At 35.1% G+C, this 23647-nt stretch overlaps 1 protein-coding gene across 21 annotated transcripts in view; it reads left to right on the top strand.

Moving 5' to 3' along the window:
* The window catches only part of TCF7L2 (transcription factor 7 like 2), a 239775-nt gene extending 217706 nt beyond the window's left edge, over positions 1-22069 (top strand). The window contains exons 8-15 of one of the 21 annotated variants that reach the window (XM_070752696.1): positions 957-1097; positions 2976-3135; positions 6774-6893; positions 11750-11798; positions 12378-12428; positions 13525-13597; positions 14185-14257; positions 19829-19919. In XM_070752696.1, the coding sequence (XP_070608797.1) occupies positions 957-1097; positions 2976-3135; positions 6774-6893; positions 11750-11798; positions 12378-12428; positions 13525-13597; positions 14185-14227 (637 nt within the window). In that variant the 3' untranslated portion in view covers positions 14228-14257; positions 19829-19919. The other 20 variants (XM_070752697.1, XM_070752686.1, XM_070752684.1 and 17 more) reach the window with 20 other exon arrangements.
* Positions 22070-23647: the final 1578 nt, after the last annotated feature.

Here is a 23647-nt window from a genome sequence, read left to right as displayed (position 1 = left end):
AGAGGAAAAGAAGAACCCTATTCTAGCCTTTTGGATATGAACTTTTCTTAAGTTTTCAAGTAAACATAGTGATTGTTAGTAATCAGTTATAAGTTTGCAATTATTTATTTTAAATACTAGAAACATGAGGTGGTAATTTTCAGTCTCTTCAGCTGTTAAACTATAATACCCATCATTTCCAATAATCTTGGTAATGATGTATGCAACATATATTCCAATATTATGGATTTCACCAAGTTGTTGCTAAAGGTAATAGTTCTGTATGAGTTTTTCAATTTCCAACATATTCAAAATTGTCCTGCATTAACTCATTATTTAAGTCTGGTTGTACTATTCATGTAATATTAGATAACCAATAATAAATAATGTCACTTATAATAAAATACACCTGAAGATTATAGATATATTCTTATTTTCATGAACTTCAGAACATATTCTTATCTTTGTAAGGCTTATTCAAACGTAGTTACATAAAAATATCCACTAAATTTCCTTATAAAACAAATGCCCCAAATTTTATTTTCCCTATAGTGATAAGTACCAATACAGTATCTGAAATAAAATATATCTAAAATAAGTATATGCATTTTTATATTGCTTTGCTATTGTACTGTTAACATTTTATAATGTGTTAATATGTATATAACAAAACATTTCTAATGTTTTATTTCTCATAATTTGCTACAAATTAAGAGGTGTACTTTATATTCAAGTAAATGATCTGTAATTTTGTTGTGTCTTCATGAACTATATTGCTACTTATATGTTAGATTAAAAAAATCAGCGATTTTTACTAAATGAATTCTTCAATTTAATGAACAGAGATATATCATTTTGAAAAAAAATATTTTGATTAATGGTACTAAGTTTCTTATAGATATCATTGTATTGTATCTTTTATGATATGTATGTACACACCTGTCCCCATTCATTCATTATTCTGACGAATTACACAGCTTTATCTCCTCTAGGTTCCCTCCGCACATGGTCCCGCCACATCATAGTTTACATACAACTGGTATTCCTCATCCAGCAATAGTCACCCCAACAGTCAAACAAGAATCTTCTCAGAATGATGTTGGCTCACTCCATAGCTCGTAAGTTGTTGTTATTGTTGCTTACATTTACATTGTTTACATTTAAATTGAGTTTCAAATGGTGGTCTAATTTGTAGCAAGTGGTGTTGGACAACATTTTTGTATACCATTGGGGTTGACATTTTATAATTTAGGATGCTGGCTTAGACTGAGTTTGATTATTGGACCAATTAGCTGAGTGATTTACAGTGATTTTCCAGGATTTCCAGCATAAGTCTTTTAATATCCTATTGGAAACTGACAGGGATGAAAGGATCAACCTTTGTCCTGTAAGGTTATAATCAACCACTGACTATTATCCATTTCTTTTAAAATTGTTTACATGAGGATTGGACTTTAATTAAGATCTCTGTTGACTCATCAATCAGTGTTTGATTAGTTAGAAGAAAGATCAGAATCAACGCGAGAAAATATTATTTTACTGAAAGAGTGGTAGATGCTTGGAACAAACTTCCAGCAGACGTGATTGGTAAATCCATCCTAAGATAAAATACAGGAAATAGTATAAGGGCAGACTAGATGGACCATGAGGTCTTTTTCTGCCGTCAGTCTTCTATGTTTCTATGTTTTGTTCACAGTGAATGGAGACTAAGTTTATTTAGACAAACTAGTTACCGTACTTTGCTTGGAGAGTACCTGAGAAAAGCACATTTATGCTTTCACAAGTGAAATTATATATGAAACATGCATATAATAATTGAGTCAAGATCATAAGCTACAGTTGGAAAAGTCTGGAATCTCATTTGTGTAGATATGGGGTATACAGCCTTAAATATTCTTTATAGTATTGTATTCTCATGTGTTTAATCCCAATTTAATTTTGATCCTATCATGTTTCATATACATTTGTTATAAATCAGTGTATTTAATCAACTTTAGAATAATCAAATGAACATTTCATATAATTTCACCAAGCACAACCTTGTCTATAACATGCTTAATCTTCAGTTTCCATCCTATATGGCTGAGATTTTCTTCTCAGTTACTGATTCCTGAAACAATCCTATAATGCCTTTTATTTAAACTATCTGTACCACTTAAAAAAAATATTTCTCTGCTTTGAGCCATTATTGCAGCATATACACCATCAGTTCTGATGAAATAAATTAAAAGGCAACAATATAGTGTACCATTCTTGTCTATAGTCTTGTGAAATAATAGTACCATACTATCTTGCAAAAGCCCCATTCATTATGTTATATTAAATAAGATGATAGATAGATAGATAGATAGATAGATAGATGATAGATAGATAGATAGATAGATAGATAGATAGATAGATAAATAGATAAATAGATAGATTTATTTAATTTAATTTAATGCCCAACTCCCGAATGACTCTGAGCGGCTTACAATATCTAAAAAGAACAATTTTTTAAAAACAGTTTAAAACCTATTCATAAAATCATGCATATTTTTTGTGGCTAGATCTAAGTGATGTAACATTTGATCAACGGACCCAGGCCTGCCGGCAAAGTCATGTCTTTACGGCTTTCTGGAGGCCAATAGGGTGGGGGGCAGTACGAATCTCAGGAGGTAGCTGGTCCAGTCAGCCAGTGCCACCACAGAGAAGGCCTTCCCCCGCGGCCCTGCCAGCCGACACTACTAAGTCAATGGGACCCGCTGAATGACGATAGATAGATGGCTGGCTGGTTGGCTGGATGATAGATAAACTTTAAGCAGATTTTCACCCTGTGCAATGGGATATAAATTGTATTTCTAAAAATTAAATAGAACTACATTTTATAAAATGTCTCAAATGTAAGATTTTTTAAAAACCCTCTAATTGTTGCTATGGTTTTATTTGATAAGAGGTTAAATATAGAATATATAATGTCATGCAAGTTCTGTTTTTTTTATTTGTTGTCAACTGACTAGAAAACATCAAGACTCCAAAAAAGAAGAGGAGAAAAAGAAACCACACATAAAGAAACCTCTTAATGCATTTATGTTGTACATGAAGGAAATGAGAGCGAAAGTTGTAGCAGAATGCACGCTGAAAGAGAGTGCTGCCATCAATCAGATTCTTGGTCGAAGGGTAGGTAACTAGTCAGAATATGTAGACAAACCTTGTTAGATGAAACAAGCAAAATGGCTAAAATGAAAAGACTCAATCCATAAACATACTTATTGGGAGATCATGTCTACCCCATGGAATATGTAGTTTTTTTTCTGACTTTATTGCTCTAACATTATGGGCTTTTAGCATTTCCTTATGTTTTAGGGTAACATATAGATGATTATTACATCTATATGTAGTTACACTTCTACAGCATAACTAATTGCTATGTAAGGTCAATAGATGTGTTTCCCTGTTTCCCTTGAATTTTAGGTTTGAATGCAATTATTGCCTTTTCATTTTCATTTGACAACCAAATCTGATGCCTCCATATTTGGTCTTTTTATTTAATGTCTCTTCGTGGATAGATTCAATTTCTGATCCATATTTGCAGTCTCTTGGAACAGGAACATCTCATCCACAAAGTTTTAGACATTAATGCTGGAGTCTCTAAATGCAAGAACCCTAAATATTTGATAAGTAGATGTCTAAGAACCATAATTTAGCAACAGAACTAATAATAATGTAGAAATATTACTATGTACTACTACTGCTACTAGTATTTTTGTGACATTTAGCAAGCTGTGACCCCAGCGTCTTCAGAACAAAACCACACAATCTTATTGGCAATGTATTAGGAACTGGGCATGCCTCCCTTCTAGGGATTAGACTGGTAAAAAGTTATGTTTTTACCATGCTGAAGATTAAACAGTTTGCTGTGCAGGCAAACCATAAATTATTGAAAATATGTTATGAAAGGCTACAAAATAATTTAATTTATTTGACTTCTATGCTGCCCAATCCCGTGGGACTCAGGGTGGCTTACAACAATATAATAATACAATGCCTTGATTAAAAAGTTAAATTTTAAATAATAAAACAATTAAAAAACCATTATAAAACACAAGCAAACTATCTAATCAAATACACATAGATACAAGTCAATCACAGTTCGACCATGACTGGATGTTAACATTCCTGGCCCCCAGGTCTGCCGGCAGAGCCAGGTCTTCAGGGCCTTTTGGAAGGCCAATAGGGTAGGAGCAGTTCAGACATTGAAGGATAGTTGGTTCCATTGTGCTGGCAGCCATAGAGAAGGCCCTACCAACCTGCATTGCTTAGTCAACAGGACTCAGAGGAGGCCAACTCTGTGTGATTAAATTGGTCTCTGAGAGGTATGCGGGGAAACGGTCCTGTAGATCGTCTGGTCCTAAGCAAATGTAGCGCTTCATAGGTAATAACCAACACCTTGAATTGTGAATGGAGGCTAATTGACAGCTGCATTCTGGACTATCTGCACTCTCCATACACTTTTCAAGGGTAACCCCAGGTAGAGTGCATTGCAATAATTGAGACTGAATGTGATAAGGACCTGAGTGACTGTGCACAGAGCCTCCTGATCCAAATAGGGCCGCAACTGGTATACCAGGCAAACCTGGGCAAAGGTACCCCTGGCAACAGCCAAGAGATGGTGGTCAAGGCTTAGCTGTGGATCAAGGAGGACTCCCAAGTTGCGTATTCTTTCTGAAGGAGTTAACGTTCCCCATCCACCCTGAACAATGGACAGATAGGTAGAATGGTACTTCAGAGAAAATGCCTAGAGCCACTCGGTCTTGTCAGGGCTGAGCTTGACCTCGTTGGCTCCCATCCAGATCCTTACAGTTTCCAGGCACCAGCACATCACATTAACTACTTCACTGAATTGGCACGGGATGGAGATGTATAACTGGATATCATCAGTGTACTGATGATACCTCACCCCGTGCTGTCGGATTATCTCACCCAGTGGCTTCACGTAAATATTAAACAGTAGGAGGGAGAGGACAGACCCCTGCGGCACCTCACAAAGTAGGGGCCTAAGGGTGGGCCTCTGCCCCCTCACTAAAACTGACTGTGAGCGACAAGAGAGTTAGAAGAACCACCATAAAACAGTGCCTCCCACTCCCAACCCCTCTAGCTGTTGCAGGATACCATGGTCAATGGTATCAAAGGCCACTGAATGGTCAAGAAGCACCAGGATAGAGGAATACCCCCTATACTGGGGCTGCCAGAGATCATCCTTCAGTATAACCAAAGCGGTTTTGTGCTGTGATTGGTCCTGAAACCAGACTGAAATGAGTCAAGATAATCGGCTTCATCCAAGGACTGCCAGAGCTGGAGTGCCACTACCTCATCAACAACCTTACCCAAGAAGGACAAGTTGGAGACTGGCCTCAAGTTCTTCAATTCAGCTGGATCCAGGGATGATTTCTTGAGGAGGAGTCGGGCAGCCGCTTCCTTCAGCAGTTGTGGAAAGGACCCCTCACTCAAGAAAGCATTAATCAGTACTTGGACCCAGCCATGTGTCACCTCTATGCTGGCCAAAACCAGCCAGGAGGGGCACGGGTCCAGTAAACGCACAGCTCCCATGGCATTGTCCACTTCATCAGGAGTTATCAGGTCAAACTCGTCTCACACAAGACGACTAAGACCTGTCCCTGTCACCTTGGTCTGAATTGCCAAGTTGGAGTCCAGGTCATTCTGAATCTGAGCGACTTTATCTGCAATACACTGGACAAATTCCTCAGCTCTACCCTGTAAGGGTTCCACTACCCCCTCCCCATTAAGAAGTGAATGTGTCATTGTAAACAGGGTGGCTGGGTGAGAATCTACATATGCAATAAGGGCAGTAAAATGTGTATATTTTGCCGCCTCTATCACTACAAGGTAAGTCTTAATAAAGTCTCTTATCTGTATTCGGTTGGATTCAGAATTACTGGCCCTCCATAGTTGCTCCAGCCATCACTTTTGGCGTTTCATCTCCCAGAGTTTCCCAGTGAACGAAGAAGATCTCTGGGATCCACTGCTTCTGAGAGGCCGCAAAGGCACAATCTAGTCCAGAGCCTCCAATGCAAGCTTATTCCAGGAAGTCCCCAGGGACTCGGCCGGGTTGCGGACAAAGGAGCTGGGAATTTCCCCAAGCTCCCTCTGAAACCCATCTAGGCCCATTAGGTGCCTGGGGCAGAGCCACCTAATTGGATCCACCTCCCTGCAGTGGGGGATTGGCCCATTAAGATCCAGCCTCAGCAGGGAGTGATCTGACCACGACATAGGTGTGATGTCTATACTCTTTAAAATCAGATCATTTTCCCACTGCATCGAGAGAAACACCAAGTTGAGTGTGTGTCCCCCTCTATGGCTTGGACCCTGAATTACCTGGGTCAGGTCCATGGTTACCATGGAAGCCATGAACTCCTGCACTGCATCCAAGGTTTCGCCAAGCGAAGGCAAGTTGAAGTCCCCCAGGACCATAAGCCTGGGGAACTCCACCGCCAGTCAGGCTACCGCCTCGAGCAACACAGGCAGGGCTGTTGCAACATAGCTAGGAGGCGAGCATGTTAATAGCAAGTCCACCCAAAAAATAATTTTGTCTCACTAAAAATATAGTTTAATACATCCTTGAGGTATTACAGGTTTCAAATTTCCTAAATGGCTTTTAATTGAATCTTGACTGAAGTATTAATAAAGTAGACTTTTTATCAACAATGTATCATCCATACCTATTTATATGTTATGTAGCTTTCTAAAAAGCACTGAATATTCTTTTGATTGTGGCTCTGTTTTCTTTTTCTTTACAGTGGCATGCACTATCTAGAGAAGAACAAGCAAAATATTATGAATTAGCCAGAAAGGAAAGACAACTTCACATGCAGCTTTACCCCGGCTGGTCCGCACGGGATAACTATGTAGGTGGCTATGTAGGTAGAATTCTTTTCAGTTGTAGAGATTGTAGACAAGTACTGCTGTAATCTGCTGAAGTACACCCACACACGAAAGACAAGGACTACCAATCCGGTAATTATAGCGGATGTTTCCGTTCTGTCACCAACTCAATTGGATACAATTGGCACCCATTCAATAGAGGTGTGTCAGTAAAGTTTTGGTGAGAACAAATTTCTTGCAGAATTTATATCCTATTAGAACTTCCAATTTTTTTTAATACTTTACCAAAATGACAATAACAATAATAATACTATTCTCTTTCTATTCTCACCTTCCTCTCTTTCTCCAACCCCCAAAATTGAGTGCCTTGTTTCATACCTGTGTGAGAGTATGGTGGAAAGTGGAAGAATGGCTTACCCTAGCTTCAGAGAAGGCAAAGATTTGTTGGAAGTCTTGCTCTCAAGTGGGGCTAAATAAATTATTCCACCTCTACTGTTTTATATTTTACTTCATTGTACAATTGTCTGTCATGATCACAATTTGTTTAAAATGATACTGGCTTACCAGTTACTTGCACTGGCTTTTGTTATTTAGCCCCTTTCTTATCTAAGTTTCCCTTTGAAAGGTCCTGAATTGGGAGCTTGGTTGAAGAAGAGTGCATCATACATAATACTGACTATGTGTTAACTTTGCTGATGAATTGTGAATTAACGTTATATTCTCTAATATTCATTTAAGCTTGGCTGAAATGGCTGGATGTATATTTTGATGTAGAGGCAGGATTTGAAAATCTATATCTGATTTATTAGTCTGTATACATGATTGTTTATTTCCATATGTTTGTGACTGAAATGAATTTCTTTCATAATGTGCAGTAGAAATTTCCCAGTGAAGGTATTGCATCAGTGTGGACCATTTCCAATATGAACCAATCGCTTAATAAAACCAAACTAATCCGAATCAAAACCAAAACTATCACACCTCTTAAACATTCCAATAAGTATTAACATAAATTTTAATCAGAGCCCAAATATTTTCACTAGCAATTGATAAGTTAAAAATTGGGAAAAATAAGTTCATTCTGTTTATATAAAACTCTATTCTATTTTTATCCCCAAAATTGGCTAAACTGCATGGTACATTTGCATCTCTATTGGGCAGCTAAAAAACATTTTAAATTTTAAAAAACAAATGAACACATTGCATTCTATTGTCAGTAAAAATAAAATGATAATCCGACTAAATTCCGAAGCTAAATAAATGAAAAGGTTGATCCATCCAGTAGTGGGTTCTAAATGTTTTTGCTATTGGCTCATACGAGTGCAATCACAATGCTTCTGTGAATGCACAGAAGTGCCCTGGATGGGTGGGCAGAGCCTCCCGCCACCACTATTGGTTCACAGGACTGGGCCGAACCAAGAGCAACCCACTGCATGTTCTGCAGATAAATGTAGAATTTGATATTCTGTTTAAGCAATTGGGGTTTCAAAAAGATATAATTCAGAAGGTTCTGTTTTATAACTCTTAATATAGTCAACTGCCAAAAAGAAGAAAGGAGAATTTTAGAATGACATACTATTCAAACATAAACAATTATATAACTTAAATTTCTCTCTCTATGTATTTGAAATATATGGAGGGTATTGGTTTGTGATAGATTTTTAGTTTCACCTCTCTTAAACAAAGAGATTCCATGTTTACATATTACAATAGCCCATTTTGCAAAATCAAATTCACTCATTTTTATTTCAGTAGCTTAATAATATTCCTTAAATTCAATTTTATGAATCTGATTGAGACTGTGTTTCTACTTAGGTTATTTTAACAAGTTTCTACATAGAAACACATAAATTATCTATTTAACTGTTGTGAGCTACTCTGAGTCTCCAGAGAGGGATGGCATACAAATCTAATATATTATTATTATTATTATTATTATTATTATTATTATTATTATTATTATTATTTAAGCATATTATACTTACCATGGTACATGGCACATACATATCATGGTTAAACATTCCGCCCAATCGTATCAAGCAACTTATAAGGAGTTCTGTTTCTGAGACTAGCATAGATGGGGCTTTTGCTTTAAACCCTACCAACACAAATATGGTATCAAAATGTTCACATCATCCTTTTTAAATCCATGCCTGTCCCATTTATTAAAGGTTTTCCTATTGCCTCTAGCCTTTTCCCCGCTTCTAGGCAGATAGCAGTGCTTATGATCTTCTTTGAGATAATTTCCTTTGCAACTGAAGGGTATATTAATTCCAAGTTCAAAGTTGTTATACTGTATACCATGTTATATATAGTGTCTTCTACACAAAGTACAGTCATTTTTGGTCTCCCAAAGCCCTACTCTGCATTTCAATTTTGTAAAAAAAAAATGGGCCATTTCCAATACATTAAAAAAAAAAAAATAGCCACGCAGAGGATTTGGAAAGTCTGCAAAATGCTTCGGAGGATTGGGGGAAGGCAAAAATGCCCTATTTTTTGCATTTTTTACATTTTTACATTTTTCACAAAAAGTATTTTTGCCTTCCCCCCCCCCCCCCAACCCCCAGGAACAATCTGCAGGCTTCCCAAACCCTCTGCGCACTCCATTTTTGTGAAAAACAGGCCAATTTTTCGCAGAAATGGAACATGGGCCAGGGCTTCCATACAACCAAAAAATGGTTGTATACGGTATATAAGACGCACTAACATTACCACCCTGTTTGGGAGGGGGGAAATTCATGTCTTTTACTTTAAAAAATAAGCTCCTAATAAGTGGCTTATTAGCTGTTCTAAATGTTATTTTCAATGGGCTCTTTTATTATCTGATGGTAATGAAGGAAATCATTTCAGTAAGAAATATATTTCCATGATTTCTCCTCTAGAGGGATTTATTTTTTTATATTTTACTGGTATCCTATTCTTCCAAATTAGTAAAAGATATACATCAATAAAATTTGTTGTGACATCTAGTCTTGTTTTAGAACAGTAATCTATTTTTGTTTTCATATTCTAAAGCATTTATCAATTTCTCTATTAATTGATGTAAAATTTAGCTTGCTACCAATACAACTGAGTTTTTAGCACAGGGACCTCTGAGTTATTAGACTCCAGGGATGAAAATATATGCTAGTTCCATCCTACAAATCACCCCATGAAAGGTAGAAGTGAAACTGGGTCTTTGCTATAGTCAGTGCTTATTCAATTGTTAGTATATTCCCAGTAGTGCATTAAATTTTAACAAAACAAGGAGCCAAATACACAGCCTTTCCTCTGTCACCAAAAATTCTCCTGAACAAGACTTTGTCTGTTACATCCAAAACAGCGGGGTTGCAGTTTACCACCTGAATGAGGAAAGAGAAGCAAGTTCAAAGGCCTTGTGCCTGGATACCTGTAGGAGCTGTATCTTCAAAGGGAACATTCACATCTACTGCTCTTGCTGGTACATTCCAGGTAGAATAAACATCATAGTGGACATGCCAAGTAGAAACCCAGAATGAATTGTTGAAGTGACAACTACACCAGAGCTATTGTGAAAGAGGACATGTGACAGATAGGAAAACCCCCTGCCAACCGTTATAATACTTTCTTATGTTTATAGCCATATTTTCATTAAGGACAAACTCTCACTCTGACAGTATGATGCCCATTCAGAGTCGACGGGATATTTGAGCTGTTTCACACTTCCTTGTAAATTTCCGTTATTATTTTGTTTTTGAAGCAAAGGTTTAATGTGCCATGTTGTGTCTAGCTTAGACCAATAAAAGATGAAGCCTAATAGATCTTATTTATTTACTGCTTAGAGGAAAAAAAGTGTATTACCAAAGCTACAAAATGTTCCTTTTCATACGCAATTAAAGTTTTTGAGGTCATTTTATAAAGATTCATTAATACCAATACAATTACCTGAAGTTCTACAGCAAAATATAATTTAACTGTACAGAGCATTTCCATTATTTTTTATATAATTTATAATGTTTTGGAAAATAGCCCATTATTATTATTATTATTATTATTATTATTATTATTATTATTATTTATTAGATTTGTATGCCGCCCCTCTCCATATGCAGATTCTAGGTAGACTTAGCACCTTTTTGAAATTTATTCTTATTCTTGGTTCATATTATTTATGAGAACTTTCCAAAATCCTACATTCTCCGCAAATGAGGTTGGAAAGAAGAGTTGAATGTGGAAGGACATGATAATCCTTATGCATTTTTAATTCTTAAAGTTGTCAATGAAACTCCAGTTTATTTAACTATGCTAAGATACTAATTTAGAGTATAATTATGCAAGATGGAAAGAGCTTGAAATTTTAAGGAACAAACTAAATGCTTACATTTAGTTTGATACTTAAAATTTCAAGCTCTTTATATCCTGCCTAATTTATCCATCTGTACTCTTGAGTGTACATCATTTCCCTATTATTTACTATCACCACTACTATTTACTTACACATTTTAGAAACTTTTTTCTAAACAGTTATAGTGAGAAATGGTCTACTGTATGTTTAATATGCTTCACTGTTTTGCTTTTTAATTCTTTTTGCAAGACTAGCTTTTTGCAAAACCAGCTTGAATTCACATGATTTAGATTATACATTTGTGTGTCACAAGTGTTTCATCAATCCTTATCCATACTTTTTTTTCCTTTGACTATATCAGTCATTTTGCTAAGCTATCAGTTTTCGGTATGATTTCATTATCCTTACTAATGGAATGAAATGTTCAAAAGAAGGAGTATAATTTAAATTATTATTACACCATTTAACTGTGTGTGTGTTTTTAGTGGTTTGCAGCATTGTTGTAAGAATTGCAAAATAGTCCATTTCCCTCATCTCCTTTTGTAAGATGCTTTTGTAACAATCTTCATGTATTTATGTTTCATTCAGGGAAAGAAGAAGAAGAGGAAAAGGGACAAGCAGCCAGGAGAAACAAATGGTAAGTATAACTAGTATTTCTTCGTTATAGAAACAAGGAAGGCCATAATTTCCTAATTAGAAAGTTAGAAAGTTTGTAGCCTTATTTCTTAGAAGTCCATTAGTCCACCCAGCTTTTTCCTGCTGGGTTTCAAATACCACTAAAATTAATTTCATACTGCTTGCCTTTTAAAACATGTAGCCAAATAAGTGCATGGATCCTCCTGGAATAGTAGTCACACTTTTCTTTAATAGCTACAAAGCCATTCACTATAGCGCCATAGTTTGTTAATGCATATGGCATTTTTATCTAAGATATTTGCTGTGTCTGCTTGTACGTGTGTGTGTGTGTGTGTGTGTGTGTACGCACACATCTGTGAGTTTGATATTAATTTCAACTATACATGTGTGGTCTGATGCATGCCTTTACAGTGGTAAATTACAGCCATTTTTTTTAAATTAAGGAGGTTTGCTCCTTAACTTAATTCATTCTTTCTAGTAAATTAGAAATACTGCATAGGCAATCTCATAGTCAATTTTGGAAAAACCCTGATTAATTTTTTCCTTTGAAGGCTTTGTATAATTTGTTCTTTTTTTTCAGAACACAGCGAATGTTTCCTAAATCCTTGCCTTTCACTTCCTCCGATTACAGGTGCTAATGTCATTTTCAGCCATTTAAAAGTAGTTGTGTAAAGTGCTATACATTTTTTCCTCCTACCATTTTAGATTTTATTAACATTTAAACATTGACATAACAATAATCATTCACACATCTTCAGAATATATGTATATTTATAATGTGCTATGATTGATAGCTTTGTTTCTGATTTGTTATTCATTACAATGGCAATTAAACAGTAATGCAGTAAAAATAACTCAGTTGTACTAACTGTGCAAATTGAATATGCAGTATTTCTTTAAAGAGACTGATCTAAACTGAAAAACCCTTAATAACAAACCTCCTTAATCTAATGGCATTTTACGCGCCCACTACGTCTTCTCGTGCCAGCATGCAACCACAATATTTTTTAAAAAAAATATTTTATTTTCCATTTCTACTCCCAACATATTCATGGCTATTCTCTGCTTTACTTGCATACTGCTTGCTTCCATGCTTCTGATCATCTATTTCTGGCTGAAACTAACATATCCATTTTGCTATCTGCTTATTCTGAACCATTTTTAAAAAGAATAAAAGGACAATAAATGGAATGTTTACTTCAAAGCTGCATTATCCCCCTGCCTCCTCCAAAAGAATTTTTTCTTTTATTCCATTTTGTTTCAGTTTAAAGAAGAAAGCATGTTATATATCTTCATATTGAAATGCTCCTCCCTATGCTTTTTTTTTGGTGTTTAATACCTACTCCAACTGTGCAGTTTATCAAGCTTTGTTCTCATATAGCTCCTTTTGCATCTGGAGCTAATGAAAGAATAGTTGATGGCTGCCTTTTTCAATGCCTCTTAACTGGTTGAAGTTTATTTTTTATACACAGTCCTTTCTAGGGATACTGCAGCTTTAATTGCAACAGCTAATCTCAATAGTTTGATATATGCAATAATCTCTATTTTTTTAAAAAAAAGAAATGAACAATCAAACGTTTATATTATACAGTTAATAATGAGGTCATTGATTTTATTTCCTTCTTATTTTTATTTTTATTTCTTGTTTTTTTTTCTTTTTTATCTTCTCTCTTTCTTTTTTTCTCTTTCTCTCTCTTTCTGCTCGCTTCTTTCTTGACCTCATTCAGACCTGAGCGCTCCTAAGAAATGCCGAGCGCGCTTTGGCCTTGATCAACAGAATAACTGGTGCGGTCCCTGCAGGTGTGTATAGTCTCCCCCCCTCAACTTGCAATGGCTGGTTTTGCAGCTGGTTTATTTGGTACTTTCCCTGCCCTTCCCTTTTCTCCTGCTTCGTTGCTTTGTAGCTCTGTGTTGTGATCTGGAACACACAAGGGAGTGGAATGCTGCTGTGAATGATCCTCTCTTTCTGTTTAAAGGATTTTGCTCTCCTTCAACCATTTTGTTTTCTTCCCCCTCCTTGTCACTGCCGCTAGCTGAAAAAAATTCCCACTGTAAGAAAGCATCAGCCTAGACTTGCACACACAATTCCATCATCCTCTCTGGAAAGTTGCATACATTGTTAGGAAACATTGCCAGACATCCTTTGATATCACAGTGCAGCAGTTCAGAAGAGAAGACATAGGGCTAAGTCAAGGAATGCACAGCAGGTGTAGGCATTGTAGGTGTGTGTCACCTTGCAGAGATCCTCTTTTTTTCATGCCCTTTGGTCTGAGAGATTGGCAGTGAACAGAGTGAACTGTTAGCTTAGCTGAGATTTCGCATCCAACTGAGCTCTATCCACCATTGTGTTGTTGTTGTTGTTTTTTATGTTTACCTTGTGCTAACAGATGCAAATACTCCCAAGAAGTGTCGGGCATTGTTCGGGCTTGACCAACAGCCTTTATGGTGCAAACCGTGCAGGTATATAACCCACTAGGCCTTTTGAGAAGTAAATGAACTTTGTCATCTTAGTGTTACATGTGTGATTTATTTTTAACCCTTTCCTCTTCCTGCTCTCTTCCTTGGTTCTGTGAGATCAGATTGCTAATAAATTTTGATCTTTGACATTCTTTGCTGATTCAATACAAATTGAATTTTTTTCCCTTGAGCAATTATATCTCTTTTGGTTCCGGAACTGGATTGTTTATGCACACGTGTTCATCTATGGAGAAATAACTCACTTTTTTTTTATCCAAGCAAGAAACTTCAGAATTTCTTCTGTTAATAAGCTTTTACTTAAGGATCTCTGTGTATGTCTAGAATCTCCAAAGGATATTAAAAGGCTTTATCATTTACAACAAGATAGACTCAGACCTGAGAAACGAAGATACAAATTGGAATTTTACAACTCACAAATGTTGAATCATTCAAATGATGAATAGCTTTTTACTAATGGAACAATTTTATGCCTTCTTCTCCAATGCTCTGGACTCCTTTTATCATGTCATTTATGCAATAGAAAGGAGGAGTACAACTATGGGAAAGGAATTCATCACTCAATCCGATGTTCATCTCATTACTAAAATATATAGTTGGCACACACAGAAGTCACCCAGAAGAACTATTTATACTAGTGCATTTATTAATTCAAGTTGAGAATTAAAGGCACGCAAAACAACAATTGAAACAACCTTCTGCAGGTTTAAGCTCCTTTGGTAAATTCTGTAGGCAAGTGGTGAAGGGAAGCAAGCTATCTTTCTTTCTGCATTTTTCCCCTAATATGGTTAAATTTGTTATTTCTCTGTTCTGATCCAAGCAGTCTTTGAATTTGGACTATTATGATGGTAGGTATTTCAATCTGACACACACTCTTTTCTGTATGTAGTGCTTCCCTCTTCACCTTCCCTTCTGATTCACACCCTTATCATATGCTTCATTCCTTTTTTTAGAAAGTAGAGCAGTTATTCATGTTATATGCATGCCAGTTCTATTAGTTTTGTGATGCTGAGCTATACACATGGATTGAAAATGATACATCTAATTAATAAAGTTCATGCATAGTCCTGGGAGAGGGGGTTGAATTCCACTATACCCTGTAATTTTCCATGCATGCTTAAGAATTATAATTTGTGTGAGAGAAGCAGTAATAATAGCAAATGCTGTTATCAAGTCATATATTAAATGCCTACATTTTATAGCTAAAACTTATGTGACTAAAGGCATCTATTCTTGTATTAATGAAACATTTTATATTGAGGTAGTGTTCCAAATTTGTACTCAGTAAGACCACATGTTTTGAGCTGGGAAAGAGCAACAGTGTTGATTCCACCCATTTGGCTGAAGCCACAAAAGCAGCAGGAAGAAAAAGATCCACTTATTTAACTAATAGAAAAAAATGGCATAGGCGTTTCCAATAAACATTACATCTGTGCATTGACATATTTACTCTATCCTGGCCTGCAAAAACGGCATAGATAATAGAAAATAATTTCTAATTCAGTGTGTGCCTTGGGTGGGCCATATCTTGACAGAAGAGAAAAAAAGGATGGCATTGATTATCAGATTTAATTTCCAGTTTACTGTCATTACTCTAAATTACAGTAGCTTCTTTCATTAATCATGTATTGTAACTGGAATTTCCAGTTTTAAAATTCTTGTTATTGATGTAGAATGCATTTAGTATGCTATCCTTGAGTTGTGCACATAAAAAGCACATGTTTCTTTTAGTAGAACATAATATCATCTGGATGAAAAAACATTCAGACTAGGGCTGGGAAGCTATAATGTGTGTAAATTTAGTCTTGCATTTTTTTTAAAAATGCAATAAATAATGGTAGATTATAGCCCTTAAACATCATCTGGCTTTATTAATATACTGCAAGTTTATTAATGCAGTAGATTTAAACAGACAAATAATATTGTTAATTTTGAGAAATCAGGTGCAGATTTGTAATCAGACCAAGCAGCTACTCTCATGTCACTATTTATAGAAAACTTAGTAGTCCACTTCTTTATTGATTTCTTGCACTCAGAAGGAATAGTGATCTATTCTTCATAATCCCATTTGGCTACAACATTGAAATTAAAGGTTTGTTTGATTTTTATTTTTAATACCACTTCTACTGTAGATAAGCAAGTAATTGTAGAATAATAAAAAGCTATCCTCAATTTTCATTTGGGCTAGGTTTTATATGTGGGGTGCAATACCATTTAATGAACATTAAATACTTTGTCCAAAGATATATTGATTGCTTAATTCAACCTAATTTTAAGCTAAATATTTTGACCACACTCTGGTAATTCCGAAATAAAAAAGGAATAGCTCCATTATCTATCTGGTAGTAAATGTCCAGAGAAACACCCTAAGTATTTATGTGTGTGTTTTTAATTGAAGCAAGTTATTAATACTTGAATATATGAATAAAATTCTGAATAACTAGATACTGAGGTGGCCTGATTGGAATAACCAGTGGTCAAACTTCTCCCCCCTTCCCCCATAATAGAATCAACTAGAAAATGAGAAAATATCTATTTTATAATTTGGATTATCATAGCACAGGGTTTTCTAAAGAACAATCTGCATACAATCTAAGCTTACCATTTATTCTGAAAATGTATAAATATGCTTTAGAGCAGTGTTTCCTAATCTTGGCAACTTGAAGATATTTGGACTTCAACTCCCAGAATTCCCCATCCAGCGTTTGCTGGCTGGGGAATTCTGGGAGTTGAAGTCCAAATATCTTCAGGTTGCCAAGGTTGGGAAACACTGCTTTAGAGAAATAGAATATTAAAAAGAGAAACTGCATCTTTCATTAAGACACAGCAACCTCTAGAATCCTCTCAGAATTCAAGGCTCATTAATTCAATTGTAAATGTATAGCTAATGTATTTTATCTGGATGTGCAACAGTAATTGCACATTTCCTAAGGCACATTAATACCTACTGTCTTTCAGTATGTAGAGATAAGTTTGCTCTAATTATACTGGATAAGAGACTGGTTTTAATTTGAAGTCATTTTTAGAAATAGTTGGTAGCCACCCAACTCATAACATCAGCAAAGAATACTGCAATAAAGTTTCTGGATTAAACTACATTTTGGCTTAATATTTTATATTTCCTTGGTGTTAAGTATTGCAATATATTTAAATTGAACAAGGGGAAATTGTGTGGTAGAGAGTGAAGGAAACTAAATTTCGAGCATTGATCCCAGCTCTACTATATATGAAATGTTCAATATAGGAATATGTCATTATCATTATGATCTCAGGACAAGAACATGTCTACTTTTGTTACTTTTCCTATTCGCTGATCCTTATAGGTTATATCTTTGGCAACCAAGACTGCAAAGAGAGGCATGTATAAGATTGGTGATGGAAGGAAGGGAGCTATATTTTTAAACCGTACCCATTTACCCATAAACAAGTATACACCTATGCTTTGTGCTGCATGGCCTGCCAGAACTTTCTACCAATAGCATGGGACATTATCCACATGGTCCCTATTACATTTACTTGTAGGGACTTCTGTACTACTTGGAAAACTGCTTTGTTCAGCCAAGACTTTGCATGCCAAATGCTAAATGTCTTCATAGAATGAATTCTTCAAATATGAATAGCGCTATGTTAGTACAATATTGCACATTTTCCTTGGGTCAGTTAAAATGCGGCTTTAAACACTTATTCAGTAGCATTGCCTCCTTTCTGCCCATAGGGATTAATTAAAGAGTAAAGCATAAATAACCTGAAATCAGAACATTGAACTACATTAATTTAAGCCTAATATAGTTGGGATTATTATATAGGAGATGTCTAGTAAAGTTCTGTTTAGAGCCTACCAAACTGCTCTTTCTGTCTTTTTCTTGTCTTAATACAGCATGATGTTCTGTTGCCTGCCATCTTGACCTTTTCTGTTATTTTCCAATCTTTGTTTACCACTCACTTTTAATGGTTTCATTCTTAAATTTTACATGCATGGCTCTCTTAGTTTCTAGCATGGATTAATACATTAGTGTGATTAAAATTATTCATTCCCATAACAATTGAATGTGCTTTGGGCAGAAAATCTAACTACTGAGGGGGAAATGTTTAGTTTTCTACTTTCCAAATGTATACGAGAACTCTATGGAGCAAATGTGAGATCCCAATATTTATATTTTAAGCCTGGCCTATTAGTTTCTTTATATCAAATGATTGGTCCATCTTCTTCAGTATTGTTTATACACCAATGGTTGTGGTTTTAGATGAGAGGGAGTGTAAAGAAATGAACCAGGGTCTTCAGAATGAAAACAAACCTCCTAAATCATATATAATTTGTGATCAAAGCTGCAAAGGGCTGCATTCAAACAGACATCACTGCAATGAAAGGAAAGCTGTGAAATGAAAAGCAGCAAGAATAAACTGCATATTCCTTTATTGGATTTTATACTAATAACTTTCTGGTAGCAGGAACCTTTCTTCTATACAGTTTTTTTTTTCTCAGAATACTGCTTAATTGCAACCTATGGCAGTATCCATTATTTTTTTTATGTTTTTTAAAAATATTGGCTAGCACTTTCATCAAATGTGCAAGTTATTTTCAGCTGGTCAGTTTGTTATACCCTCATGAATACATTTAGCAAAGAAAAACCAGTATTTCCTACGACTGGTCTACAAGCTACATTCATTGTTAGCGTCCTATTTTTGTTCTCCCTAAAGACATATCTGATGAATACGATGTATTGTGCATTGGACAGGTGTCATCTTTATATAAGTTTGATAAATGGGGCATGGACTATGGCTTGACATAATAGGGCTGATTTACTCTTTTAAGATGATACTGTTGCTTAAGGTGTGCACTGCACCAACCGTTTACACTTTAAGTTTCCAAAATGAATTCAAATGACATTCCTATAAATCAAAGTAGAAACTGAATCCTCCCACCTAACTTAAACCCTGCAGGTAATACAACCAGTTATTCTTGTTAACTTGGATGATACTTATGTTAATCTTTCTTTTTCTTCATTCCCCACTTTTATTTTTCCTATTACTCTCTCTTTTTCTTTTTTGTCTTTGAGACTGTTTTTTTTTCCACTCAACATGGTGTGGTTCTAAACAGAAACATTCAGAAGTGATAGATTTTGTTTCATAAGAGGCAGGACTCAATGAAAGGAGATTTCTGAGTTAATATATAATCTAAATATATAAGTAAATTTTTAAATGAAATTTAAAATATTGATTTGTTATCATTCAGATAGAATCAGTAACATGATAGTTGCTTAATGGAATGAGAATATACAAAGTACAGAATTAAATAATAAAATGCATTCATTTAATGCAAAAGTAATATGAAACTTTTTGTTAAAATAGGCTAAACAGCAAATTGCTCTAGATAGAAGAGACAGACTTCTGAAATAATTATTGTTCTCTACTAACTAGTACTATGCTGGTAAGCCCATTGGAATCGATTAAGGAATCCAACATCATTTGTTGGTCTTTTTAAAAATTCTTATACTGATTACAATTCAATAGCATATTTTCCTGTACTTACAGCACATATATTTTTTCTGTTTCTAGGAGAAAAAAAAAGTGCGTTCGCTACATACAAGGTGAAGGCAGCTGCGTCAGCCCACCCTCTTCAGATGGAAGCCTACTAGATTCTCCTCCATCTTCTCCTAACATGGTAGCCTCTCCCACAAGAGACTCAAAACCACAAACTGAACAGACCCAGCCTCTCTCGCTTACATTGAAACCTGATCCATTGGCACACCTTTCAATGATGCCACCTCAGACATCTTCCATAATCCTGACTGAAAGCTCTACTGGCAAATCCAATGGTCTGCCTGCTAGTAATTGTCAGAATGGGGCACTGGACCATCAGTCAGCCACTCTACAGCAATCAGCACCGACCTCTTCGTTAGCTCAACCATCAACATCCTCTTTGCATTCCCATAATTCTTTGGCTGGGACACAACCTCAGCCCCTGTCACTTGTAACTAAGTCTTTAGAATAGCTTTAGCTTCTGAGTGTTTGTTTTTATTTTAATTTTTGTGTCAGGATATTTTTTTTTGTCTCATTTGTATATTTTTTTTAAAAAAATGGTGCCATATGGCTGGCTACATTAGTTAATGTCAATCAAGTTCATTGGTCAATATTTGACCCATTGTTATTTCATTTCTTTTTATTTTTAAATATGTAGATGGAAAAGAAAGCCTCATGATTCTGCCAAAATTTTTATCAACAGCTGTTTAAAGTCTTTGTAGTGTTTAAATATTATATATATATATATATATATATACATACCAAGACCATCATATAAATATATATATATACATAACTGTTATCTAGTTCCAATAGTTTAATTTCAAAGAACTGATTTTAAAAATGAAAAAAAAAGCAATTTTGAAGCAGCCTTTGTTGAAGGCATTGGTTCTTTATTATTTGTATTAAATACGAGCTTGCGAACCAATCATTTTACATCTGGTTTTTTAAAGAAAAATTTAAAGGCACAACGAATGCAGTGCCACTAATTTTTTCCCATTTTTTTTCTTTGTGCGATACAACTTTTTCTTGTGACATTACTTGTTATTGTTTAAATGTACAGAAACAAAGGTTAAAATGTGTTAATATGCATTGTTCCATGGTGTTGTTCTTTTTGGGGGAGGGAATGCTACTCAATTAAAAAGTATCCCAACGCTATTGGACCAGTAGTATTTATTGCTTTAGAAATTGCTTGTTGTTACCTGTATATTGTCCATTTTTAAAATGTTTTCCTTTGCCCTCTTTCAGATGTTTTGTAAAGTTATTTTCCCTTTTAGTGTACACACCATATATATAAAACAACTCATTTGTACAAGGTTTTTAAGTTTATGTGTAAATGTTATATATATTTTTGTTTATTGCTTTTTGTTTTATCTACTTTAATTCTTTATTTTGTTTTCTATCACACAGTTGCCACCAAATGGACATTTGCAGATGGATCAATAGTATGTATGTGTGTATATAAAGCTTATATATAAGCTTTAAAGCCATTACATGAAATAAGACTTGAAAATTTAGCACAGAACTTTTTTGTGATGCTGTTGGAAATGCAGCAGTATCTCCTTTTGGAATACAAATAAATTTCCCTGCCAGTTGTAGGCTGTGAGCAAAACTTTATGTGCCAAAATTCTCAGTGATTTGTGTCTTACCACAACTTTTTTACACTGTATTTTTTTCTCCATCCTGTTTTGTTGTGATGTTACATAGGTAGATATGTATGTAGTTTTTAATGTCACCTATTACAGATGTGTTTGGTAGCAGATTGTCCAGAAAGCATTTTAAAATGAAGAGGTATAAACCCTAAAGGGCCAAATTCTGTATGTATTAGACTGTTCATAAAAGGAAAAATCAGTCTGCCACTTCTATGTACACTTAACTACATACAGGTAGGTAGCAAAGTTTAAAAAAAATTCTAGGCATGTTGATGTTGAAAAAAAATCTTTTTTAAGATAAAATGCTGTATAAAGCTGAAAAAAATATTCATCTGTTCATCCAGTGCCATTGTAGTTGACATGAAGCTATTGTAAAACTGTCTCAAGTTTTCTTCTCTGGTTTATTAAAGATGCTAACTATGACATATTTTTTTGGCAGGGGGAGGGATCCTTTGAATGTTTTCTAACAGTTGTGATGTTACTGTTCCGTTTATTGCTCTTATTCCAATTTTTCATTTTAATGGTTTGGAAGCCATTTTTGTAATGAATAAATGTCCATGCTGTACAGTATCTGTAGCATGCAGTTCTGGATTAATAAAAGCAACTTAGTATGTGCAGATGAAAAGTTTCAGCTCATTTACCATAGGCCTCCTTTAATCCTTGGTCTACACCACAGCCAAAAAGTCTTTCAACAATGTACTTTTTGCCTCCATTTTATATAACAGCTACATAATCTGTGTGTTCATAGGTTGCAGAATAATTTGTCAACAACCATGCTAAGGATAAATTACTAAATATTTATTAATTCCCTAATCTGGAGGTTGTGTGGAAAGTTAGAAAACTTTGGTTTTCTATATGCAATAGACTCAAGACTAATAACAGATTGTACAGGTAATTATTACTAAGAAATCTACAGTGTGTACTAAATTTGAACCTCATGATCTAATAATTTTAGACAATCCTTTGGACTGTTATTATGGAAGGCCATTTGTTGTTGTTTTTAACAGGGGTTCCTTTAAAAAAGCTAAAAAATTCTAGTAGTTTCAAGAAGCAATTAAAAGAAGCACATAGGTTTCAGTGCTTTCTGCTTTCCATAATCTCTTGCAGTAAGCAAAAGATGATAGTTTTCTTCATTCTACATTATTCATATGTTAGATTTCCCTTCAATATTGGAAGATTACAGACTTCTTTCCTTGCCTAATCCTGTGACTAGAACTTAGAAGGAAGAATTTCTCTTTTACGTTAAGTCCTTATGCTTGTCTCAACACCTTAATTCTGGATTTTCAATAACCGTAAACAAATTGCTTCCTGTACTGGAGAACACATGCAACATCTGCATTTGACTGCAAAGATAAAATGCATCGGTAACACACAAGATACTGAAATGACTGTTACCGCCAAAGGCTTCCAATTACTTATTTGTTAAATTCCGTTTTAGGCATTTCTGCTTTAATAGTCCATGGTAAGATTTATAAGATTAATCAGTTCCAAGAATTTTGCAGTTTCAGACATTGCAGAAAACATTTATTCCTTCAATGTATTCATCCTATATTTGGCAGCAAGTTTTGTTCTTGTTTGCATTATTATTATTTCCCCTGTATGGCAGTAGTAGGTTCTAAATCCTTTGCTACTGGTTCGCAGAAGGTTGGTCCTCCATCACCGGTATTACTGGTTTGCAGAACCAGGCTGAACTGGGTGTAACCCACTGCTGCTGTACAGCATTATTTTCTCACAAGGGAAATTCACCATACTTTTAAAGAAGTTATAGAAAAGTATATCAAAGCAATGAGACTCCGGATGTTTGTCAATCAGGTTGTAATTACAATGGTTGCAGTATCCCAAAGACATGTGATTGACATTTACAATCTCCCCAAAGGTCTTCCAAGAAACAAAGTCAATGGAAGAAGACAGATTCACTTAACAATTGTGATTCTCTTTAACAACCATACAACAATTGTGATTCTCTTAACAACCATGCTTAATGACGGGCAAAAAGAAGGTAATACAATTGGGTGCATCTCAGTGATGGAAGCTCTATCCTAGTTATGGTTGTAAATTGAAGATGACCTATATTGGAGGTCATAAAGCAAAATATTCTAGAATACAATGGATAAAATAAAATAAAAAATTAGGAATAAATATTGTTTGTATTTTGTTTTTTCCCTGTAAGATCTGGAAATATTTAAACCAGAAAGGATCACAT

The sequence above is a fragment of the Erythrolamprus reginae genome, chromosome 5 (genome assembly GCF_031021105.1).
Source record: "Erythrolamprus reginae isolate rEryReg1 chromosome 5, rEryReg1.hap1, whole genome shotgun sequence".
Lineage (NCBI taxonomy): Eukaryota > Metazoa > Chordata > Lepidosauria > Squamata > Dipsadidae > Erythrolamprus > Erythrolamprus reginae.
The sequence above is the reverse complement of the archived record's forward strand: the minus strand, read 5'-3'. Positions and strand labels throughout refer to the sequence as shown.